Source organism: Pteropus medius, unplaced genomic scaffold (genome assembly GCF_902729225.1).
Source record: "Pteropus medius unplaced genomic scaffold, Ma_sr-lr_union100, whole genome shotgun sequence".
Classification (NCBI taxonomy): domain Eukaryota; kingdom Metazoa; phylum Chordata; class Mammalia; order Chiroptera; family Pteropodidae; genus Pteropus; species Pteropus medius.
In genome coordinates, this window is record NW_024355990.1 from 12,270,487 (window position 1) to 12,290,360 (window position 19,874).

The 19,874-nt window shown below is 49.4% G+C and overlaps 1 protein-coding gene across 6 annotated transcripts in view; it reads left to right on the top strand.

The window, feature by feature from the left end:
* ERN1 (endoplasmic reticulum to nucleus signaling 1) overlaps positions 1–16,972 on the top strand; it is an 86,135-nt gene extending 69,163 nt beyond the window's left edge. For 5 of the 6 annotated variants that reach the window (XM_039859418.1, XM_039859423.1, XM_039859421.1 and 2 more), the window contains 10 exons: positions 1,243–1,510; positions 2,307–2,397; positions 2,703–2,892; positions 3,731–3,830; positions 4,102–4,301; positions 7,383–7,530; positions 8,625–8,752; positions 10,813–10,936; positions 11,384–11,451; positions 12,238–16,972. In XM_039859418.1, coding sequence (XP_039715352.1) covers positions 1,243–1,510; positions 2,307–2,397; positions 2,703–2,892; positions 3,731–3,830; positions 4,102–4,301; positions 7,383–7,530; positions 8,625–8,752; positions 10,813–10,936; positions 11,384–11,451; positions 12,238–12,450 — 1,530 coding nt within the window. In that variant the 3' untranslated portion in view covers positions 12,451–16,972. The remainder of the gene's footprint in view (positions 1–1,242; positions 1,511–2,306; positions 2,398–2,702; positions 2,893–3,730; positions 3,831–4,101; positions 4,302–7,382; positions 7,531–8,624; positions 8,753–10,812; positions 10,937–11,383; positions 11,452–12,237) is intronic. The other variant, XM_039859419.1, reaches the window with a different exon arrangement.
* Positions 16,973–19,874: the final 2,902 nt, after the last annotated feature.

Genomic DNA, 19,874 nt, shown 5'->3' on the forward strand with positions numbered 1-19,874 from the left:
AACTGATTGTACAAACTGATTCGTAAACCTTGCTCGCAGATCCTTTTGAATAGCTAACTATATATTAAGTACAATAGATGAAAATCTATTTAACTTTCCTCCCTTAAAAAGTATCTGTTAGAGAGATCAGCTAGAATAAAAAGGGAAGCATGATAATTCCTTCTATTTCCTAGTTGTAAAGAAGTGAGCTAAAATTACGTGGTCGAATAGGTTGTGAGTTGGGTAAAATATTCTAGAGGAATAGTCCTTCATCAGGTTGCTCAGAGCACTGAAGTGTATCACCGTAGATCACAAGTGCTCAGGAAGGTCATACCCATATAGGAATGGGACTGATAAACCCTCGATGGCATTTGTCATTTGTTTAAATGGGTTCACCTGCGTTGTTTTATTTTTTACCTCACACAGTCCTATGAGGTCATTATTGCCTATCCCATTATAGGGACCCATAAATGATAAACTAGGCTCTGGGAAGTTAAAGAACTTTCCCAAGGTTGCTCAGTAGCAGATGCATTTCCAGGATTTCAACCCAAGGCGAGGCGAGGGAGGGCAGTAATAATCGCAGATCACTGTGCTTCAGATTATGACGGAATGACTTTCAGAATGAACGAGAGGCGTGGGGGTTGTGGGGAGGGCAGCATGATGACGTGGGGTGGGGTGCAGTGGCCAGGCTCCCTTGTCTCAGTGCCACACCCTGGCTGCGCAGCTGTGGGCCGATGGCTGCCGGGTTCTGAGCCCCAGCTCTCTCCTCTGCCTCTGGAGTGCTGACGGTCTGTGCACTACCCTCAGTCACATGCACGGCCATAGTAGACAGCAAGCCGGTCTCCCCCACACCCACCACGCTCTCAGCCACCTCGCAACCACTGTCTCTGTCTCATTCCCCTTTTATAACAACTCCCAGACTTTCATAAAAGTCCCAGAATTTTAGAATCGAGTGTAACCCCCTCCATCTGGCTCACTCCACCTGGGACGGTCCCTCCTTTGCTGTCCCTACCGGGCAGTCATCCAGCCCCTTCAGGCCCTTCTAGTGCGGGGAGTAGGCTGCACTGGGAACTCTTAACTGGCATAAAGACCTCCAGTCATTGAATGTGTTCTGCCTCCTGCGCCTTCTCACTGGTCCCATCCCACCCCGTGGGGTCATATAAGGTGCACCTCTTTCTCTGCCGCAGGGAGCCTCTCTTCCTGCCTGCTTGTTTCCCTGGGAGGACCGGCTGCCCTGGTCTGGATGTGTGTTTCTCTCCCCAGAGCATGCATCAGCAGCAGCAGCGCCAGCACCAGCAGTTCCAGAAGGAACTGGAGAAAATCCAGCTCCTGCAACAGCAGCAGCTGCCCTTCCACGCCCCCGGGGACGTGGCTCCGGACGCCGAGCTCCTGGACTCATCTGGCTTGTATTCGGAGAGCTCGGGCACCAGCAGCCCCAGCACGTCCCCCAGAGCCTCCAACCACTCGCTGCACTCCAGCGGCTCTGCCTCCAGGACTGGCGCCAGCCCCTTCCTGGAGCAAGATGACGAGGGTAAAGCGAGTTGCTGTTTGGTGCTGTTTTCTCTTTCATTTGATCACCACCCGAGAACCACAAAGCACCATGGCCTTCCTGGGATCTGCATGGGGTTATGAAGTGCCCTTCCCAAGGGTTCACTCTATTCTCACCTCACTCCCTCCCACTCTGGGGGCCTGGCTTCTGCCCCATCCCATGGCGTCTCCCCCTCGGAGGGCCTACTGGGAGCCCCTTGGCCCTTTCTCCATCTTGCCTCACAAGGGCCAGAAATCACTGCTGTGACCAGAAGTGCACTGTCTTGAGAGCATTCCCGAGCCAGCCGGGGGCCAAGGATAAAAATGCAACTGTTGCTCCATTTTCCTCTGAGAGGTTGGCTCAGGCCAGTTGTCAGGGCTGATATTTTGAGGTGATTGGCACAAGCTAGTGCAATAGACCTCAGAGTCCTAAGTCTCAAGCTGGAGACTCTGCTACTGGTCCCTTCATTTCACATGTCCACTGTCACTACTGGAGTATTTCAGGTGCAGACCTTTGAGGTGGATCTCTAGAGGACCCGTGTCTTTGGGAAGGTGTTAAGCATTCATTCTCACAGAAATAATATAAGGCAGGACCAGAGGGTGGGGGACAGGGGTAGGAGGTGGCCCTGGACACAAATGAGGAGTGAACTCGGCAGCTCTTGCCTACCAGGACTGGGGCGTAGAGCCTCTGAGATCCCATGTCTTAATCTGAGGTCAAGAAGCTAGTAGCCATTCTAACCTCAAGGTTGCTTAGGTTATGTCTGTTTAAAACAATCTCTTCCATTTCGTCTTTATCCCAGACGAGGAAACCAGCATGGTGATGGTTGGGAAAATTTCATTCTGCCCCAAGGATGTCCTGGGCCACGGAGCGGAGGGCACAATCGTGTACCGGTGAGTGGGTCGGGGAGCCCTGCGCCTTCCCACCTCAGCTGGGCGTGCCTGCAGCTTGCGGGCAGCGTGCTGGGCTCCAGGGGCACAGCAGGGTCATAGCCCCGACTCACATGGAAGAGTTCGCCTCCAGGGAGGGAAGTGATGACCGCGGGGCCACCTGGTGGTTGGTCAGGGCCCCCTGGGCTGTGAGACTGATGAGGTGGCCACTGCGTCAGGAGAGGAGGAGCATCGGGGTCCGCAGGTCTCCTCTGGTTCCCATAACCCGATGGGGCCCTCCAAACCCAAGCCCGCTCCTTGTCCTGCAGGGGCATGTTCGACAACCGTGACGTGGCGGTCAAGCGGATCCTTCCCGAGTGCTTCAGTTTCGCAGACCGCGAGGTCCAGCTGCTGCGAGAATCAGACGAGCACCCGAACGTGATCCGCTACTTCTGCACGGAGAGGGACCGGCAGTTCCAGTACATTGCCATTGAACTGTGCGCGGCCACTCTGCAGGAGGTGGGCACCCCCCCCTCCCCGCCCTGCCCCGCCTGCCACACTACACCCCCCGCCCGCACCCCTAACCCCGCGGCTTTGCCATCACCACTGCAGCCTCCCTTCTCCCAGCAGCTGGGGCGTGGTTGTAGGGACTGCCGATGTATTTTTTTGTTTTTATTAGCTTTATTGAAGTTAGAATAGACTCATTTTAAATGTGTAGTTTGATGTATTTTAACAAAGTTATCTACCCATTTAACCACAGTCAAAATGTAGAGCATTTTTATCACCCCAACTTTTACTAGATGGTCCCCTCAGCCCTCCTGGGGCTGTCTTTGGTTGTGGTTAGCACTTCGCTCCCTCTTGGCCTCCCGAAACCTGGCCACTCCCTCCTCCCATGGCTGGTCAGGTGGGTGTGGATTTGGAGGGTGCTTCTTGATGACGCAAGTCATTAAGGTCGTCAGCGAACTCCTTTCGCTCCGTTTCCAGCTCACTATGAAACTATTCCAGTCTCATTCGGCGTCACTTGTAGGTTTACCTGTCTAAGGCAATGCACTTGAATTTCTTGCCCTCTTTCTCCTTGTAAGTCAGAGCTTTGTTTGTTGAAGTTGGCCTATGACTGCAGGAGAAAGTGCTGGGAAATAAGGATTTGGACAGAGAACATTGTCGGTAAAACTTCCCATTTCTTTCTTAAAATATGATCAAAGAAAATGAGCCAGCCCGATACCAAATGTTAATTCAGGCAAAAAGCTGCAGGCAGGATTTTTCTAAATAAAATTGAGTTACTTGAAAAAAGAGCAAGTGCCTGAGTGGCCGAGTCCTGAGGGCTGTCCGTCATGACCTAGCCATGCGTCTCTTACAGTACGTGGAGCAGAAGGACTTTGCCCACCTTGGCCTGGAGCCCATCACCTTGCTGCAGCAGACCACCTCGGGCCTGGCCCACCTGCACTCTCTCAACATTGGTGAGAAGCTTCCCTTTACCAGCCTGCAGCCTGGGTGGGGTGGCTGACTTGCTTGGGTGGGGTGGCCGACTTGCTCGGGTGGGCCTTGCCTCTGTTGAAGCTCTTTGCTGCCTCACTGGTGTGCAAATTGTGTAAGAATTTGAGGAAGACTCTCACACAGTCAAAAACCAGAACTTTTAGAGGTGGCAGTCCGAGGAGGGTGCTCTCCCCATCACAGAAGGCCTTAGGTTGCACATGGTTAATATTGGACTAATCTGGAGTTTTCTGTTAGTTCACAGAGACCTAAAACCCCACAACATCCTCCTCTCCATGCCCAATGCACATGGAAGGATCAAGGCCATGATCTCTGACTTTGGCCTCTGCAAGAAGCTGGCAGTGGGTAGACACAGCTTCAGCCGCCGTTCAGGGGTGCCCGGCACAGAAGGCTGGATTGCTCCAGAGATGCTGAGTGAAGACTGTAAGGAGAACCCCGTGAGTAATGAGCATAGTTTTTGAAAACTACAGAACCAGCCTCTTGTATCTTTAGGAGTAAGAGCCTCCAGCTTGGGGCTGGAGCACATGTAGCTGGAGAATGACTTTTCTCTAACAAAGAGCACACTGTTGGCACTTTCTGTATTGTCTGATGTTCAGATGAACAAAAGGAGTGAACGTGGGCAATTGTCTATCTTTTTTTCTGTTCTTCCAATTACTTTCCCCTTGCTATTTTGGGAACTCAGAACTTGTATAACATGAGCAAACTTCTAGTTATGTTTTGTGTTTTTTCTGTTTTTGTGTTCCCAACATTTTATTTTGAGAATTTTGAGACTTGGATAAAATTGAGATTTTCAGTGAGTACCTCTGTACCTCCACGTAAATTCAACATTTGGTAATATTTTTCACTTTCTCTCTGTTGCTGAACCATTTGAATATGAAAGGCGGGCCTTTCATCCTTAAACATCTAAGTATGTATATCCCCCAAAAAGTACAGTCAGCTTCCTAATCCTCCATACCATATCACACCTCAACAATTAACACTGTTTCAATCCGTATTCAGAGTTCCCCAGATGTCTCTTACAGAGCTGGTTTTTGTAAACCAGGACTTGCATTGCATTTGATTCTCTCTCCTTTAATCTATTACAGTCCTCCCACCTTTTTTTGTTCCATGATAGTGACTTTTTTGAACAGTGCAGGCGCTTGTCTATAGAATGCCTCGTTTCCTCGTGATGGAGTTTAACTTGGCTCTCTATTCCTTTTATTCCTGTGAACGAGAAGTAGGTCTAAAGGCTGATTAGATTCAAGTTAAATGTTTTTGGCAAGAACAGTCACAGGACACAGTATCAGGAGGCATGAGATGGCAGGTTGTGCTGTTATTATTGTACCCCTACTAGTGATGCCAACTTGGCTCACCTGGTGCAGGTGGTCACTATTTATCTCTGCACCATAAAAGTGCATTTCCCCTTTTGTTGTTAGTACTCCGTGGGGTGATGCTTTGGCACAGTGTGAATATCCCGTTGAACAATAGTCCTTCACCCGATGCTTCGGCATCCATTCACAGTCCTTGCCTTAATCACTTAATTCAGTGGAAATTCTTCCATATCTTTAGCTGACATTTTTCTGTAAAGAATCGCTTAGCTTTTATCCCCTTTCTCTCTTTTTCCTTTTTTTCTTTTTTTTTCCCTTTTGTTTCTCCTTTTGTTAACTCAAAGTATTCCAGATTGGGCCAACAGGAATCCTTCAGTCTGGCTTCTGCATCCTTTTGCTAAGATCCCATTCGTATTTCAGCACCTTGCTTTCTAGCACAAGAAGTCAGAGGATTACTTCCCACTTTCCTGCCCAGACCCGGATGGGATCAGCCAGCCTAAAATAGATTGGATGCATTAGAGCCCTCTTATGCGGTCACTGGGGACCAGCACCTGGTCAGTTAATCAAAAAAGTCAGTTATGATGAAGAGTCATAAGAATATGCATACGCACCTTGAACATTTCATTTTAACGTAAAGCAAGTCCTATGATTTGTTAAGTAATAGAAATCCTTCATGTAGGCCATGGTCTTCAAATTTGGGTCCAACTAAATGGAGTTGTTCATTTCCTCTCTCGCATAAAGTGCGCTCACCTGCCACTTCTGTGCCTTTTGGATTGAGACATAGACATTTCAAACACTTCCTAAGAGCAGAAGCCCAGCTTCTAACTATTCATGTCTCAGTCCTTTACAGCTGAGTCTCTCACATCTAATTCTATAGCGGTTTTTGTAGCCACTCCTTTATAGTGCGTCTTTCCAAAGATTCAGCTTGGTGACGCTCGTATTTTATCAGCTTATGAAATATTTAAATTGCAAGAACAACTGGCAATGATAATTTTGGGAAAGACTGTAACTGAGCATAGAGGTGAGCTGGCGGGAGCAAAGGGACCCAAGCATGCAGGGCAGGACAGGAGCCCCCCAGCCCCAGTGTAAAGTATGCTGGGGACATCCAGCACCGTGGAAAACAGGGAGCGTTAACGATATAGCAAGTAGGTGAAGTGACGGGTAAGAGCTTCAGCCGTGACAGACTTCTTCCTGTTCCGAATTTGTCACCCACCCACCTAAGGAGAATTCTGATGAGGTAGAATGAAGATGATCGGGCTTGGGGATTTGAGACCTGGGTCTTGTCCTTCTTGTCACTATGAAGCAGTGATCCTGGGCTTGTCATTCAACCTTTCTGTCCATGTCTTCATCTGGGGATGGTGACCTTTGCTCTGCTCACCTGTGGGGCTGTTCTGAGGGTGAACAATAGTACAATGCTGTTACAGACGTGTTTTCTCCAGTGTGGAAGGTGATAAGTGCCTCGTGGAGAATGTGAGTGGTAGAGCCTAGCGATAGGGACCCGGCCATGCTCGGGAGCCACCCAGTGTTACATCCTAAGTAGCACAGGCCAGAAATCACCCATTTCCCTGAAGAGAAGCCCATCTGTAGACAAGGAATGGTTTCATGGGATAAGTGAGAGATGTAAGATAACATGAAAAATGACCTCCCTGGAAACTTGTCATGTAATTCTTCGTGAGGCTGTTTTGAATTAAAAATTATTTTATTCATTTATTAACAAAGTTTTAAGACCCATCGTATTCTGGTATCATCCTAGACCCCGGGGGTACAACTGGGAAGCAAACTCAGAAATTCCTACCTCTGAGGAGTTACCTGCTGGCTGGGTAGAAAAACTAATGGGTAGGAGAGAGTTTCCTATGGGCCAAGCACTATTTAGGTAACTGCTTTCACATATTAGTTCACTTAGTCTTCACAACAACCCCACGAGGAGCATACCGTCGTTTCCTGTTACGTTGGAGGACACCGAGGCACAGGGCAGGCAAAGGCTTCCAGCTGGCCGCCGGCAGAGCCAGCATTCCAGGCTGTCGGCTCCAGGGTCCACGGTCACATGTGCGGCACCTGCAGGGTGCCCAGCACAGCTCTGAGCAGGTCCCACAAGTCAGCCAGTTCTCCCAGAACACCTGCCACGTGGAGGACATAGCAGTGACAGTCCTGTCCACTGCTGAGTGAGGAAGATCATCCGGAAGGCCTCTCACACCCCGCCTTTCTTTTCAGACCTGCACAGTGGACATCTTCTCTGCGGGCTGCGTCTTTTACTATGTGGTGTCTGAGGGCAGCCACCCTTTTGGCAAGTCCCTGCAGCGGCAAGCAAACATCCTCCTGGGCGCCTACAGCCTCGACTGCTTACACTCTGAGAAGCACGGTGAGGGGGCAGCAGGGGCTGGGGGCGTCAGGAGCCGCTCCTCATCTGCCTCATGGCCCCTGCAGGCTGGGATGGTGCCAGCTGCTTGCTCCTGGGGCACTGCTTCCCAGCCGCTCACCTGTGGGCCTCTCCGCACTGATGACTCCATTCCAAAGCTGGTGGAGGGCTGGGAGGGGTTATCCTTGGCGCACCTCCCTCTAAGCCAAGAAGCTCTGCAGTTCCTTCAGGTCACCCAATGACCCGTGTGACCTGGGCAAGGCCCCTTTTGGGGACCTCTGTTTTCCAGCTTGTGACTTTGAGGGTTAAATAATCTGAGGTCCCTTCCTGCACTAACATTCAGGAAGGCACATAGTCCGTGCTCCATAAACTGGACTCTCACACTTGTACCCACAGTCAATGGGTGCAGGCCAGACTGGGGACAGACAAGCTTGGTCCTCTCTCTCCAGGCACCGGTGCAACAAGTCTTTCTTCCTGACTTCAGTTTCCTGCATTATCGCTGGCCTCAGGATACCCTAATGCTTCCTTTTTAAAAAATTAAAACTAACTTTTTGTTTCGCTTATGGATTAGTTTTCCTTATTCCTTGTAAGAAAAAAAAAAAAAACAGTGTAAGACTATAATTCCATTATACAGTGGTGAATGACTGCTATTAATGCCTTTGTGTATATTATTCCAGTCATTCATATAGACGTGTACATATTTTTATTTAACATGGTGTTAAATAGTATGTATTAATAGTACACACTATTTCGCAACATGCTCGTTTTTTAACTTCATTCACCTTGACTGTCTCTCTACATCAATTCATATTCAGCCAGGGCATCATTTTAATGGCCACAGTTCAGCAGGTGGAGGCACAGCGATGTTACTCGAGCCTCTGACACCGAGTGTATCTAATCTCCCGTTTTCACAAGATGCGTGGTGAGGACTTTCCTCGTTAGCTGAAGTTTTGTGCAAGCTCTTAATTACGTTACTGGAATGAATTCCTGTCGGTGGGATCTTGAGTCAAAGGGCGTGCAGACAGTTGAGGCTGGGGTATTTCATGCTGGCACCGGGTTGGTGGTGATGAGCTACGTGTTTGTGTCCTCCTCTGCAGAAGATGTCATCGCCAGGGAATTGATCGAGAAGATGATCGCGATGGACCCTCAGAAGCGCCCCTCGGCGAAGCACGTGCTTAAACACCCGTTCTTCTGGAGCCTCGAGAAGCAGCTCCAGTTCTTTCAGGTAGACACGTTTGTTTTAGCAAAAATCTCTCACTTTTTCCAGATTTTGAAAAGATGGCAAAGGATAAAGAATAAAACGAATGATCCATAATCCCGTAACCAAGAGGTAGTCAAGGCTGGCGTTTTAATAGATTTTCTTCATAAAATAAGTGTGATTAGGATCAAACTGTAGAGACAATTTTGTATTTTGCTTTTTTTAACTTTAATATTTTAAATATTACATGTGTATAATATTTTCGATATTTTTCCATGTCAAAGTTCTAAAATGTTAATGATTATAGCAATCTATCGTTTGGATGTGCCATAATTTAAAAACTTTATGTTACGAGAACTTTCAAATATACACAAAAGTAGAGGGAATACTGTAACGCACTCCCATGTAGCCATCAGCCAGCTTCAGTAATTATTAACTCAGCCTCTGCTCTCTCTCCACCCTCTCCACTCCAGATTATTTTGAAGCAAAACTCAGGCATCATAATTTCATTCAAATTTCATAAATTTAAACATTTTCTTATACTGGATTTTTTTCCATCATCTCGTACTCAATCTTTGCTCAGATCTCTTTTTGCTTAAAGTAGATTCTGAGAGGTTAAATTATGGGATCAGTGGATATGAACTCCTTTTGCAGTTTGTCTGCTTTAAGGCTTCGTGATACTGCCACGTGACTTTGGGGAAAGGTGATGTGTTTCTCAGAGTCTTTGCCGGTATGAGTTCAGCTTAACTCACTCAAACGCAGCCCACCTGGCACACTGGCTCTGAAAGGCAGGCAAATGGGGCAGTTCTTTTCCTCCTGGGTCTGGGCCAGAGTGGAGCTTGTATTTAGAAGTGAGCGTCACACTGTCCTGGAGTCTTGATTAGGAGCTGGGCCATAGTGAAGCCCCCAGAATGTAAGTTCCTTGGGGACAGGAGCATTTGATTTCTGGGTTCATTTCTGTGTCCCCATGGCCTGAGATACTGCCTGTCACATGACAAATGCTTCGTGACTCTTTAGATGGATTGGGAAGGGAAGGTTTAATGCTATTTTCCATGGTGGCCATGGGTATGTGTAACATCAGGACTGATCAGTGTGTTCTACAGGACATCACATTAAAATTCTGAGGTCTGAGGCCACTAAGGGACTTCTGAAAACTAGCCAGGTCACTTTGACGATGACAAGATGTAGAACAGGAATAAAGCTCACACAAAGGGACCTTCACCTACCACGGGTTAGGATTTAGACTTGTCATGGTTTCAACTCCTGTGTCTGTGAACACGCCTGGCTTCCATCTGTATTGACCAGCTTGTACTGGCTTTGCAGCTCAGAACTGTGTGTCCCTGGGTTGACAATCTAGTCCCTTCAAGACTTAGAGGGTCAGCCAGTCAGGCTTCATCTTCACCAAGAAAGAAGAGACGATGGGCCACATGTGGCTGCTCGGTGTTAACGTGTGTGGGGCTCATCACTCCATGTCTTCAGCTGTCGATGGGCCTGTGTTCCTGGTGGGGGCTCAGAGAGGCCATCGCTTGGGGTGCGTCCCACAAATGTGGTCTGGGTTTGAATCCAGAACGGGAGCCTCTGGAACCCGTACCTTTGTCACCGGGTTTCCTCGTCTGAAAGGCTTGGCTTCATCTGTCTTTTCCAACGTTCAAATGAGGACTGATGACCTTCCACCGGTTATGGATTTGAACACATCCTGTTTCAGTGGGTAGACGGAAGGCATAGGATGCAAATCAAAATTGAGTTTTTGTTGTTGTTCGCTGACTGAAACAGATTGCACACATGGCTCTGTGTGGCATGGGGTGTGTGCGTGCGCCCATGTGAGATGCGGGTGAGGCGAGTGAGCGTTTGTGACACCTGTCTGTTGTGGAGGATGGTCCGTGGGCTGCTCCCTAGCCAGCAACAGACACAGCTGCTCCTAGGGGAAAAGGTAAGAGATTGGTGGGGGAAGGCACGGTGCTCACAGACCGCAGCCCAGGCCTGGACTCCTGGAGCAGCGGCCACTCTGCCGTCGCTTCGGATCAGTCCTTCGGTTCTCAGTGTCACTCCACGCTGACCGTCATCCGTGGCCCTTGTTTTCCTCACAGGACGTGAGTGACCGCATAGAGAAGGAATCCCTGGATGGCCCGATCGTGAAGCAGCTGGAGAGAGGCGGGAGAGCCGTGGTGAAGATGGACTGGAGGGAGAACATCACCGTCCCTCTCCAGACAGGTGACCGCACAGAAGTCCCTGGGAGTAAATGTTGGCAGAAACGTCTCAAAAGTTGCAGCTATTTCTAAGAAACAAATGTGGAAATGGCAGCTCCAGGCTGTTCAGGCTCCAGATACCACTGATGGGGTTGAGGCTCTCTGTGGGTGTGTCCTCTGTGGGTCGGGTACCGATCAGACCATTACACCAATGTGTGTTTAATTTTTGTCTCTTAGAGAGACAGGTCAGTGGTAAGCGCATGCTCTAGGTGGTTATTTCCGGTCATGGGTGCGATCAGGCAGCAGGACGCCAACTAACACTGCCCTGGGGTTCGACCTGGGGGACATGCTCCCGCCAACTCTGAGTGCGGAGTTACAATGCATTTCAGTCGATCGCTTAATCCCCAGGAGCCCCAGCAATTGTTTTCTTTTGAAATGTGCCTGTTACACCGCATTCCTTTTTTCCCCTCAGATCTGCGTAAATTCAGAACCTATAAAGGCGGCTCTGTCAGAGATCTCCTCCGAGCCATGAGAAATAAGGTGAGGGGTGGGAACCCGGGCAGGGCCGGGCGGCTGCAGCACAGCCATCCTCCTCGCATCCGTTCTCTACGGTCCCTTCATCCATCCCGGCGTGCTGACCTCGCAGAGGCTGGGAGGCCTTCGCCGACTTGACAAAGCAGGGACTGTTTCTTCCCTTACACGGGTTCTCTCTTCAGGGACATCGAGGTGGGGCATTAGCTGGGAAGCAGACTCTCTGATGCCGGCGTCCTTTATGGTCTCTGCTGACTTGTGTGGTGCCCTCTACCTGCCTGATACAGCACCGTATAAACTCTCTCCAATGGGCCCCTATGGGCACCTTCCCACATGGGGCCTAGTCTCCAGGGCCTCAAGGCAGGGTCCCCAACTTGTTCTCTGGAGGCATCTGAGGTGCTCTTGGCCTGTGCTGTCACTGAGCCCAGGCCCAGACAAGTCTTCCAAGCCCATTGGGACAGACACTTCAGTTCTAGGCGACTTTATTCCACTTGAGGCTGCCAGGAATCTCACTAGGTCCCAACTGCCCCAGGAGGCCTGACCAGCCACTGGAGCAGGGCAGCTCCTCCCTGCTGTCCCCATGCTGGGCCTTGCCCAGCTCTGAGGCCTCCTGCTGAGCGAGGGGAAGCAGGCAAGGTGAGCAGGATGGATTGTTGGACACTTAAACCTTTTCCCTTTTCTTTACAGAGAACCAACTAACATTCTGTCTTCCTTGAATAATAAAAGGATCTTTTCCAGCGTTTCGTGGGCTCTCTAACTGACAGTCCTGTGTGTCTGTGTCTGCCTTGTTTGCAGAAGCACCACTACCGGGAGCTCCCCGCAGAGGTACGGGAGACCCTGGGCTCCCTCCCCGATGACTTCGTGCGCTACTTCACATCCCGCTTCCCCCATCTGCTCTCACACACCTACCGGGCCATGGAGCTGTGCAGCCACGAGAGGCTCTTCCAACCCTACTACTTCCACCCGCCCCCGGAGCCTCAGCCCCCAGTGACTCCAGACGCCCTCTGAGCCATGGCAGCCTCCATTCTGGTGGCTCCAGCTGTGACTGAGGGCCTGGTCTCTACAAGCCAGAGCCTGACACCTCCCCGCCTCGCAGGAAGACCAGGCTCCCAAACCCAGTGCCTTGAGCTGCCTGCTCTGCAGCCAGCAGAGGAGGGTGCTGAGCCCGGGGAGCGGGAGAGGTCATCTCTCCTGACCTGCAGGAAGCTGGCACGATCGTCGGCCACGAAAGCTTTACCATCAGGGAACGTCCGCGAAGAGGGGCCCATCCCAGAGGTAGCGAGAGGAGCATTCTCTGCCTCCTCGTGGATAAACTTGCTTCGGGCTTACATTTCTCTTTAAACTTCCTGTTTGATATCAGCCCAAAGGCCTTTAAGGGAAAGAATGGAAGAAATCCTAAGTTTGCCAGCATGTTGGGACCAGGAGCACCTCTCCCTCGACTTGCAGGCTGAGGTGCACTAAGTGCAGCCTCTGCAAGAAATAGGGCTCAAGAGGTGAGCAGTGCCAAGGAGGAGGAGGGCGTTCTGAAGGTGTCGTCCCTAGGGATCGGAGATCACTAATCACCGATCGCAAGAGCACCCAAATGTCCAGATCACTGTAACCTGCGTCTCCTCAGGGGCAGTGACAGCCTCGAGCACGCGGGGGCAGTTAGGACGGATCAGCCTTGCACGCTGGAAGGTGAGGCCGTGGCTGCGGCTCTCGGAAACGAAGAGGCCACTCTGTTCTGAGGCAACCGCGGCCCAGGGCACCGGTGGCCTGGACAGTGGCTTTGGTGGCTTTGTGCCCTGACCCATTTGGGATGTTTAGGAGTGTTTGGGGGCAAGAAGTGATCCACTCTCTGGCCATCGAGGGGAGCAACTAAGACCCAGGCAAGGACAGGCCTGCCGGATGGGAGCGGGAGCAGGCCAATGGGACACGAGGGCCACCGCGGGAGAGCCTTGGCCCAGCGGGTAGGCGATGAGGCTCCTCTGTCCCTGGGGCCAGCAGGACAGGCCAGGGGCTTGGGAGCCAAGGCCAGGTCACCACATACTTTGTGGGCAGGATTTTGTTTCTCCTGGCAGATTTTAATAACTTTATATTTTGATCATACTGTAGAATGCTATATTAGCACAAGTAAGCTAAATTTAACTGGAAGCTTACTCATGAAGAAGAAATGCGAGATATGTAATCCATCTTCTCTTGTGTGTGGTACCAAACCCCCATCCCCTCCAGGTAGAGTGTTCGTATTTAGAACATTCTCTCATCCTGAAGACTAAAACGTTATAGCAACGCTATACACATGTGTTAAACAACTTCTAAGTAATATTCTCTAAATTATATCAATACCATGTTATTTTTTTCCTAAAATACAATTTTAACTTTAGTTTCAACCAAAAATTCCTCTGTTCTTTTTATACCGAGAGCCTTAGGGGTTAAATGCAATCAGGGTAATGGAAGGAAACAGCTTCTGTGTACTTTCTCCAGCCGGGCGAGCGGCTCATTGCGGGTCAGCCTTGGTGAGCTGAGACTCCACTCGGGAGTAAGAATATTACTGTCGAATTTAGAAACTGACAGAGAAATCACTGTTTCTTCGTGTGAGGGGTTTTCTGGTGGTGTGTGTATACGAGGGCCGTTTCTCAAAAGCTCTTGTTCTGCCTTCGTAGAATTCAGTTCTCTTCCTTTCATAATGCCTGAAGTCACTTTTTTCCTTCAACTAATGTTATCCTACATCTTTAAACCTCATCAGTTACCTCATTTGGACCTTGGAGCCTCGGCATCCTTGGTTGGCCTCGTGGCGTCCTGTACCACGCTGTCCATTTCTCAGGAACACGGCCAGATGGGTTCTCCTCCTCGCCCTGATTGGCCCGTGCCAGCCCCGTTCTCCATGTGGCTCTGCGGGTCACTTTGCCACCGTGCCTGAGTGAGAATAGCCCGAGGGACAGTCAGAGGTAGAGAAGGTGCCATGAGTGACTTCACGGGACGGTCAGCTTTCCGTGCTGCCAGGGCTACTGCCTCGTTGTCACTGCTGAATATTCCCCTTTGGGGAGTAGCCAGATCATTTGTAGCTGCCCAGATGTAGCTGTCATCTCTGTGTTTTGGCCCAATGTACCTGGACAACTTTTTTTTTAAATGCCTTTTCCAACTAGTATATTTGTTTCTAACCATCTGACTTTCTCATACTCATTTATTCATCATATTGTACCTGAGCACTTACCATAGGAGCTAGGTGGGATGCTGGGTGCTAGAGGTAGACTAGACAGGCAAAGCTTCTGCCTTCATAAGCACCTCTAGCGAGGGAGACAATAAATACTAGTGAAAGCCCAGGGGGTGGAGAAGGGCGTGCTTTTGGTGTTTACACCTCTTCTGTCTTAAAGCCACCTGTGTCCCAGGACCCATCACATCTGATTAGGTTGCTTTCTGTCCATCTCTTTGTCACCTTTAGGAACCCAGTCACTTGTCAGTCCTTCAAGTGGCTTGAAGAGGTCTTGTGTGGGCACTTGGTATGAAAACACCCCAGGTGTCCTCATTCTCGTCTCTAGAACTTGAGTTTCCTACTGTACTCAGGCAGTGGAAGGCATCTATCTTTTGCTAGAACAGGGTTCTGTAGCCTTGTGCATCCTGTTGCAGCTGAGCTATTTGATCTTTAGTATATAATTCCTGGAAGGCTGTTTAACTTAGAAGTACACTTTGTTTTTACAATAGAATTTAGTCTTATCTCAGGAATCCCAAGGAGGCTATAATTTATTTAAATCTTGTGTTGAACCTTGTATTGAATCTGACTTTGGCACACCCAACAGAATTTCTCTTGTTGCTTCTTGAGTCTTTTTACCTTCTAGTTTAGAAAGAGTGCCACATGTCACTAGACATCAGAGCATTTGCACTTTTGGGAATCGTTGGTGTCGCTTGATAAGTCCCTAACCATCTAGTTGCTGATGTATAAACTCGGCGCAAAGGTGTCCTCCCTTCGCCCATCAGGCTCAGTGCAGTAATCGTCACAGGTTCTTTCCAGTGAGACATCACTCTGACCTGTTACATATATTACATTGGAAGATCCACAGGTTAGTGGGTCCAGCAAAGTATTTTCTTCCCACCAACTCTACAAGAAAGGCCCTTATCGAAGACAACCCTGATCCTTTTGGTAAAGTTTTCTGTGAACGTGACTCATGTATCTTTGCAGTTCTTTCTCACTGTAGTAAAAGAGATGAGTTGGTTGCTGATCTGACCTCTCTTGCAGACGTGGGAGGCATTTGGTCATAGGGCTTTATCCTCTTACCACTGTCTTTTCAGAATTTAGACTCTGGCCAGCTTTGGATTTCCCAAGACTGTCCCCATTCCACATCTCTGTTCACTGGATCCTCAGCCTTGAGATCCTGGCAGGAGGTGGGCCGCTTCTGCTTCCGCAGCCTTCTGTGCCCGGAGGAGCTGGAAGAGAGAGCACAGTGCACCTGTAAAGAGCCCCTTGACATTCTCTTTAGCTTCCTCTCTGCTCGTTTCTGAAATCCCTTTTCTTCGTATTTCCCAGCGTTTCTTTTCCTTGGCCGGTCCTTCGCCATTGTGGAGAGGTCCTTTTAGTTGAGTATGACCCTGCCTCGGCCTTTCAGAGGTCATCAGGTGTCCTGTATAGATAAGCCAAAATTCTGCCTTCCAAGGTCAGACCGTTATCTTTTAAACCCAAGTGTCTACTCTTCCTGTATTTTCTTAATGAAACAGTGATTTCTCATGAGTAACGCCAGTTCTGATTTTCGTAGCAGCACAAATCTTTTCTGTATTCACTGGAAAACCACAAAGAACCATCATCAACGAGCCTCCCACTGGAGCAGCCTTAATCAATGACTCCGGCCAAAGTCCCCACCCCTCACCTCACCCTGTGCTCTGTGTTTGGTGGGTACAGTATTCCTTTTCAGTATCCCGAAAGCTGTGATGGGGGAGCCCCCACTTACCTAGAAAGCATTACCAGTCAACTCTGTGGCATTCTCAGATGCAGACTTTATGTAGTGTTCTTTTTGCAGTAACCTATTTATTTAACCTATTTATATTTATTTAATTTTTACTCTGAAGTATATCCAGTTACAAATGCACTTGCTTAAAGCACATCAGATTTGTTTTGGACAACACCCCTGGCCATTTTAAAACTGGAAAAGGAAAAGTTTTACTGTATTCTTCCATGGGATGGATGCCTTACAGGAGTTTTAGCAGTAAAGGGTGAATAATTTGGTCGTGGTAAATGTTAATTTTTAGGTGATTTTTTTTTTTTTTTAAATATTCTGTGCCATTGCGTCTTCTCTGGATGGTTAATTGTTTAATGTGTATGTGTTAATTGCGTGATACAGTCCTCTTTGTGGAACCTAAAATCCTCTTTTTAGCTTTATATTTTATAAATTGCCAGATTGTACAATTTTTATGTGTATTTTTAAAGCTCGATGATGTGAGGGTAATTATATAAGTTAAATGGCCTATTTTTGTACCTCCTGTACAGTTTTATAATTCCACTGATTGATGATGGCGTCTTATGTTGAGCCAACCCCAAATAAAGGTAGTTTTAGATTTGGAAGCCAGCTTCATCTTCTTAAAGACTTGCCCACCACTCTCAGCCCAGGGGTCTTCTTAGCTGCCTTCCTGGGTAGGGGTCTGGGTGGTGAGGGTGAGCAGCTGGCTCAGCTGGTGGGTAGACGGGTTGGGGGCTGTGGTTGCCTGCTGGTGTCCACTTCAGGGAACAGGGGTCTGGGACATCCTACCTGGTGGCTGTTTGTGGGAAGAGGTTCTTCGAAACACTCTGAGAAGTCCCCCCAAGGTATTGATTTGGGCTGAATTTCAGGACGGTTGTCAAATTGGGACAGACATGCCTCATGGTGAGAATGAGGCTCCAGCAGAGTTTGAGGCATGTGTACAGAATAGGATGCTGGACCAAGAAATCTAGGAGGGAAGAAAACCACAGAGGTAACCTGGCCAACACAGTGCTGGGAAAGCCAAGAAGGACCTGAGCGTGTCAGAAGCACACAGTACGTCCTCCCACACACCAAGGAATGAGCTCCGCGGCCAGGCTCGTTGGGTTTTAGGATCCTGCCATCGTACTTCCTCCTTCCCCTGCCCCATCCCTTCTGGTCAAAGCAGGAGGCTCCGCTTTCTCCTGTGCCAATGGGCCCACCACCATCCCATCCCCCCACCCACCTAGTGGTCACTAGGAGTGTGCCCGAGAACCACAGACTTACCCTTCCTCTGCAGCACTGGGTCTTGGACACAGCTAAATCCAAGGGAGCACAAGGCACTGCGGGACACTGTTGGCACCTGCTCGCTTCTTGTCACCTGATGCAACAGCAGAGACAGCTCCTGGATTCCCCGCAGCGCTAGTAAGCCAGGGCTGCGTCTACGTCTTGAACCAGGCCAGGGAGGGAAGCAGCTGGTAGCAGCCTTAGCTGCTTCCGAGAACAGAGAGGTGGCCAGCAGGTAGTTGAGACGCTGGCACAGCTGGGAACGAAAGTTCTGGGGCACTGAGGCAGGGTTTGCCGCTTCCATGCTGATCAGCTTTGGGCCACAAAGATGTTTTTTCCTTAGTGTCTGATGCATTTTGTTAAATCTACGCAGCACGTATACACAACCATGTTCCATCAGCGAACGTACCTTTTTGTACTCTTTTCTATGTTTGTCTCATTTGGAGCATTTGTGCTAAGCCTATGCCTTAACTCCAGGAGATCGTGACAACAGCCAACGTAACAGCCCCACTTGCCTGCCCTCCCTGTGGGCCATGCACTGAGCCGGGGCATCCTGTGCCATGATAGCTCGTCGGCCTTATTCCTCTCTCCCTGCAGAGGAGTGTTTCCCTCAAGATCGGAAACATTTAACATCTTTCACTTTAGTGAGAGACTGACCACACCCTTCGGCAAGGCCAAGATTCAGCTCATGAGCCTGTGTCTGGACCAGTCAGCTGTGGGCAGAGGAGCAGGGCTGGTAAGAACAAGGCGGCTCCTGGGAAACCATATTGGAAGATGGCTGGGGTTGGAGGGACCAGTTTCCGGAAACGGGGAGGGGCCTGGCCAAGAGGATGGTCACTGAGTAAATCTGGCCACTGAGAGGGTTGGCAGGTGAAACCACTAAGTGCTCTTACCCTCCCTCTCCTTCCTCTGCCTCTCCAAATCCCCCTTCCCCTTCCCAAGCCTGCTCAGTGATTTGCACGAAGCCACAGAAGTGCTCATGGAGTTTGCCTGCAGGCAACACAAAGCTGGAAAGAGTGACATCACCAGCATGACTCATGACCCAATCAGGATTCCAGAAGATGTCCAGAAACTGGAATGCTGAGTCCGAACCCCAAGGATGACAGGAAATCCTGACATATTAATGATGAGGCCGACGTTGGAGGGCAGGGCCATGAGGGGCCTGGAAACTGTCACAGACATTTGAAGAAACCAGACAGAGTTATTGCATCCTCAGACATCTGTCATGTGGTGAGGAACTGGCTTTCTGTCTCTCTCCAGAGGGTTTAAGCTGGAATAGAGGGAGCAGGGTCCAGGACGGCAGATCTAGCCCCAGGAATGAGCGCTGCCTAACAGCTCGAGCTGCCCAGTGGCCAAAGGAAGCTCCGCAGGCGAGTGCTGGGTCTCTGGGGGCCTCATCCGGAACTGACTAAGAAGAGATTATTTTTCGAGTTAGCGGTTGGACTCGTGTCCCTTCCAAATAAGCATCTGTGACTGAGGCCCCCTCTTCCTGTGATAAGTTCCTGGAAGAGGGCTTCCTGAGTGGGTGTGAATCACAGGAAGTGAGGAGGCGCCAGGTAAGTTGATGATGGGGTGGGGATGGGGTGGGGATAGGGTGTCAGTTCTCCAGGCGTCTGCCAGGGGTGTCTCATGTTCCTGACACACAGGCACTAAGGGGTGGCTGGTATAAGGTGAGAGAACCAAGGGCTACAGTTGACTCATTTAGGACAATTTGCCAAAGTTCACACCTCAGAATACTAGTTCCAAGGGATATTAAACTTAGGAAAAAGAGCTCAATGATCAAATAAATTTGGGAAATGCTGGCTTAAATACAGATTCCATATTTACTATAATACCATTCAGGGGGCTTTCATATTCCTAATAGGATATTCTCCAAGAAGGGATATACACTTACCTCCAGTTATTGCCTTTAATTGTTTTTAAAGGAAGGAAAGCAGGATGTTTGGAGTGGCAGAGGTAATGCTATCTTTTCATCAAATCTTATTTTCCTCTTTCCAGATATCCAAGAAGATAACATTCCCAGCCTCCCTTGAAGTTAGCTTGGGGCATGTGACTAATGGAAGTAACATGTCACTTCTGAGCCAAAGCACAGTTTCTAGCTTTCCCTTCCTCTGACAGGATGATGGGCCTTGATGGAGGCCACATATTGAGATGGAACAAAAAAGAAGCGACCTGAATCATGGAGTTACTGCATGGAAGGCAGCCACCCCGAAAAATCACCTGTCTCAGAACAGCCTTCTCCTC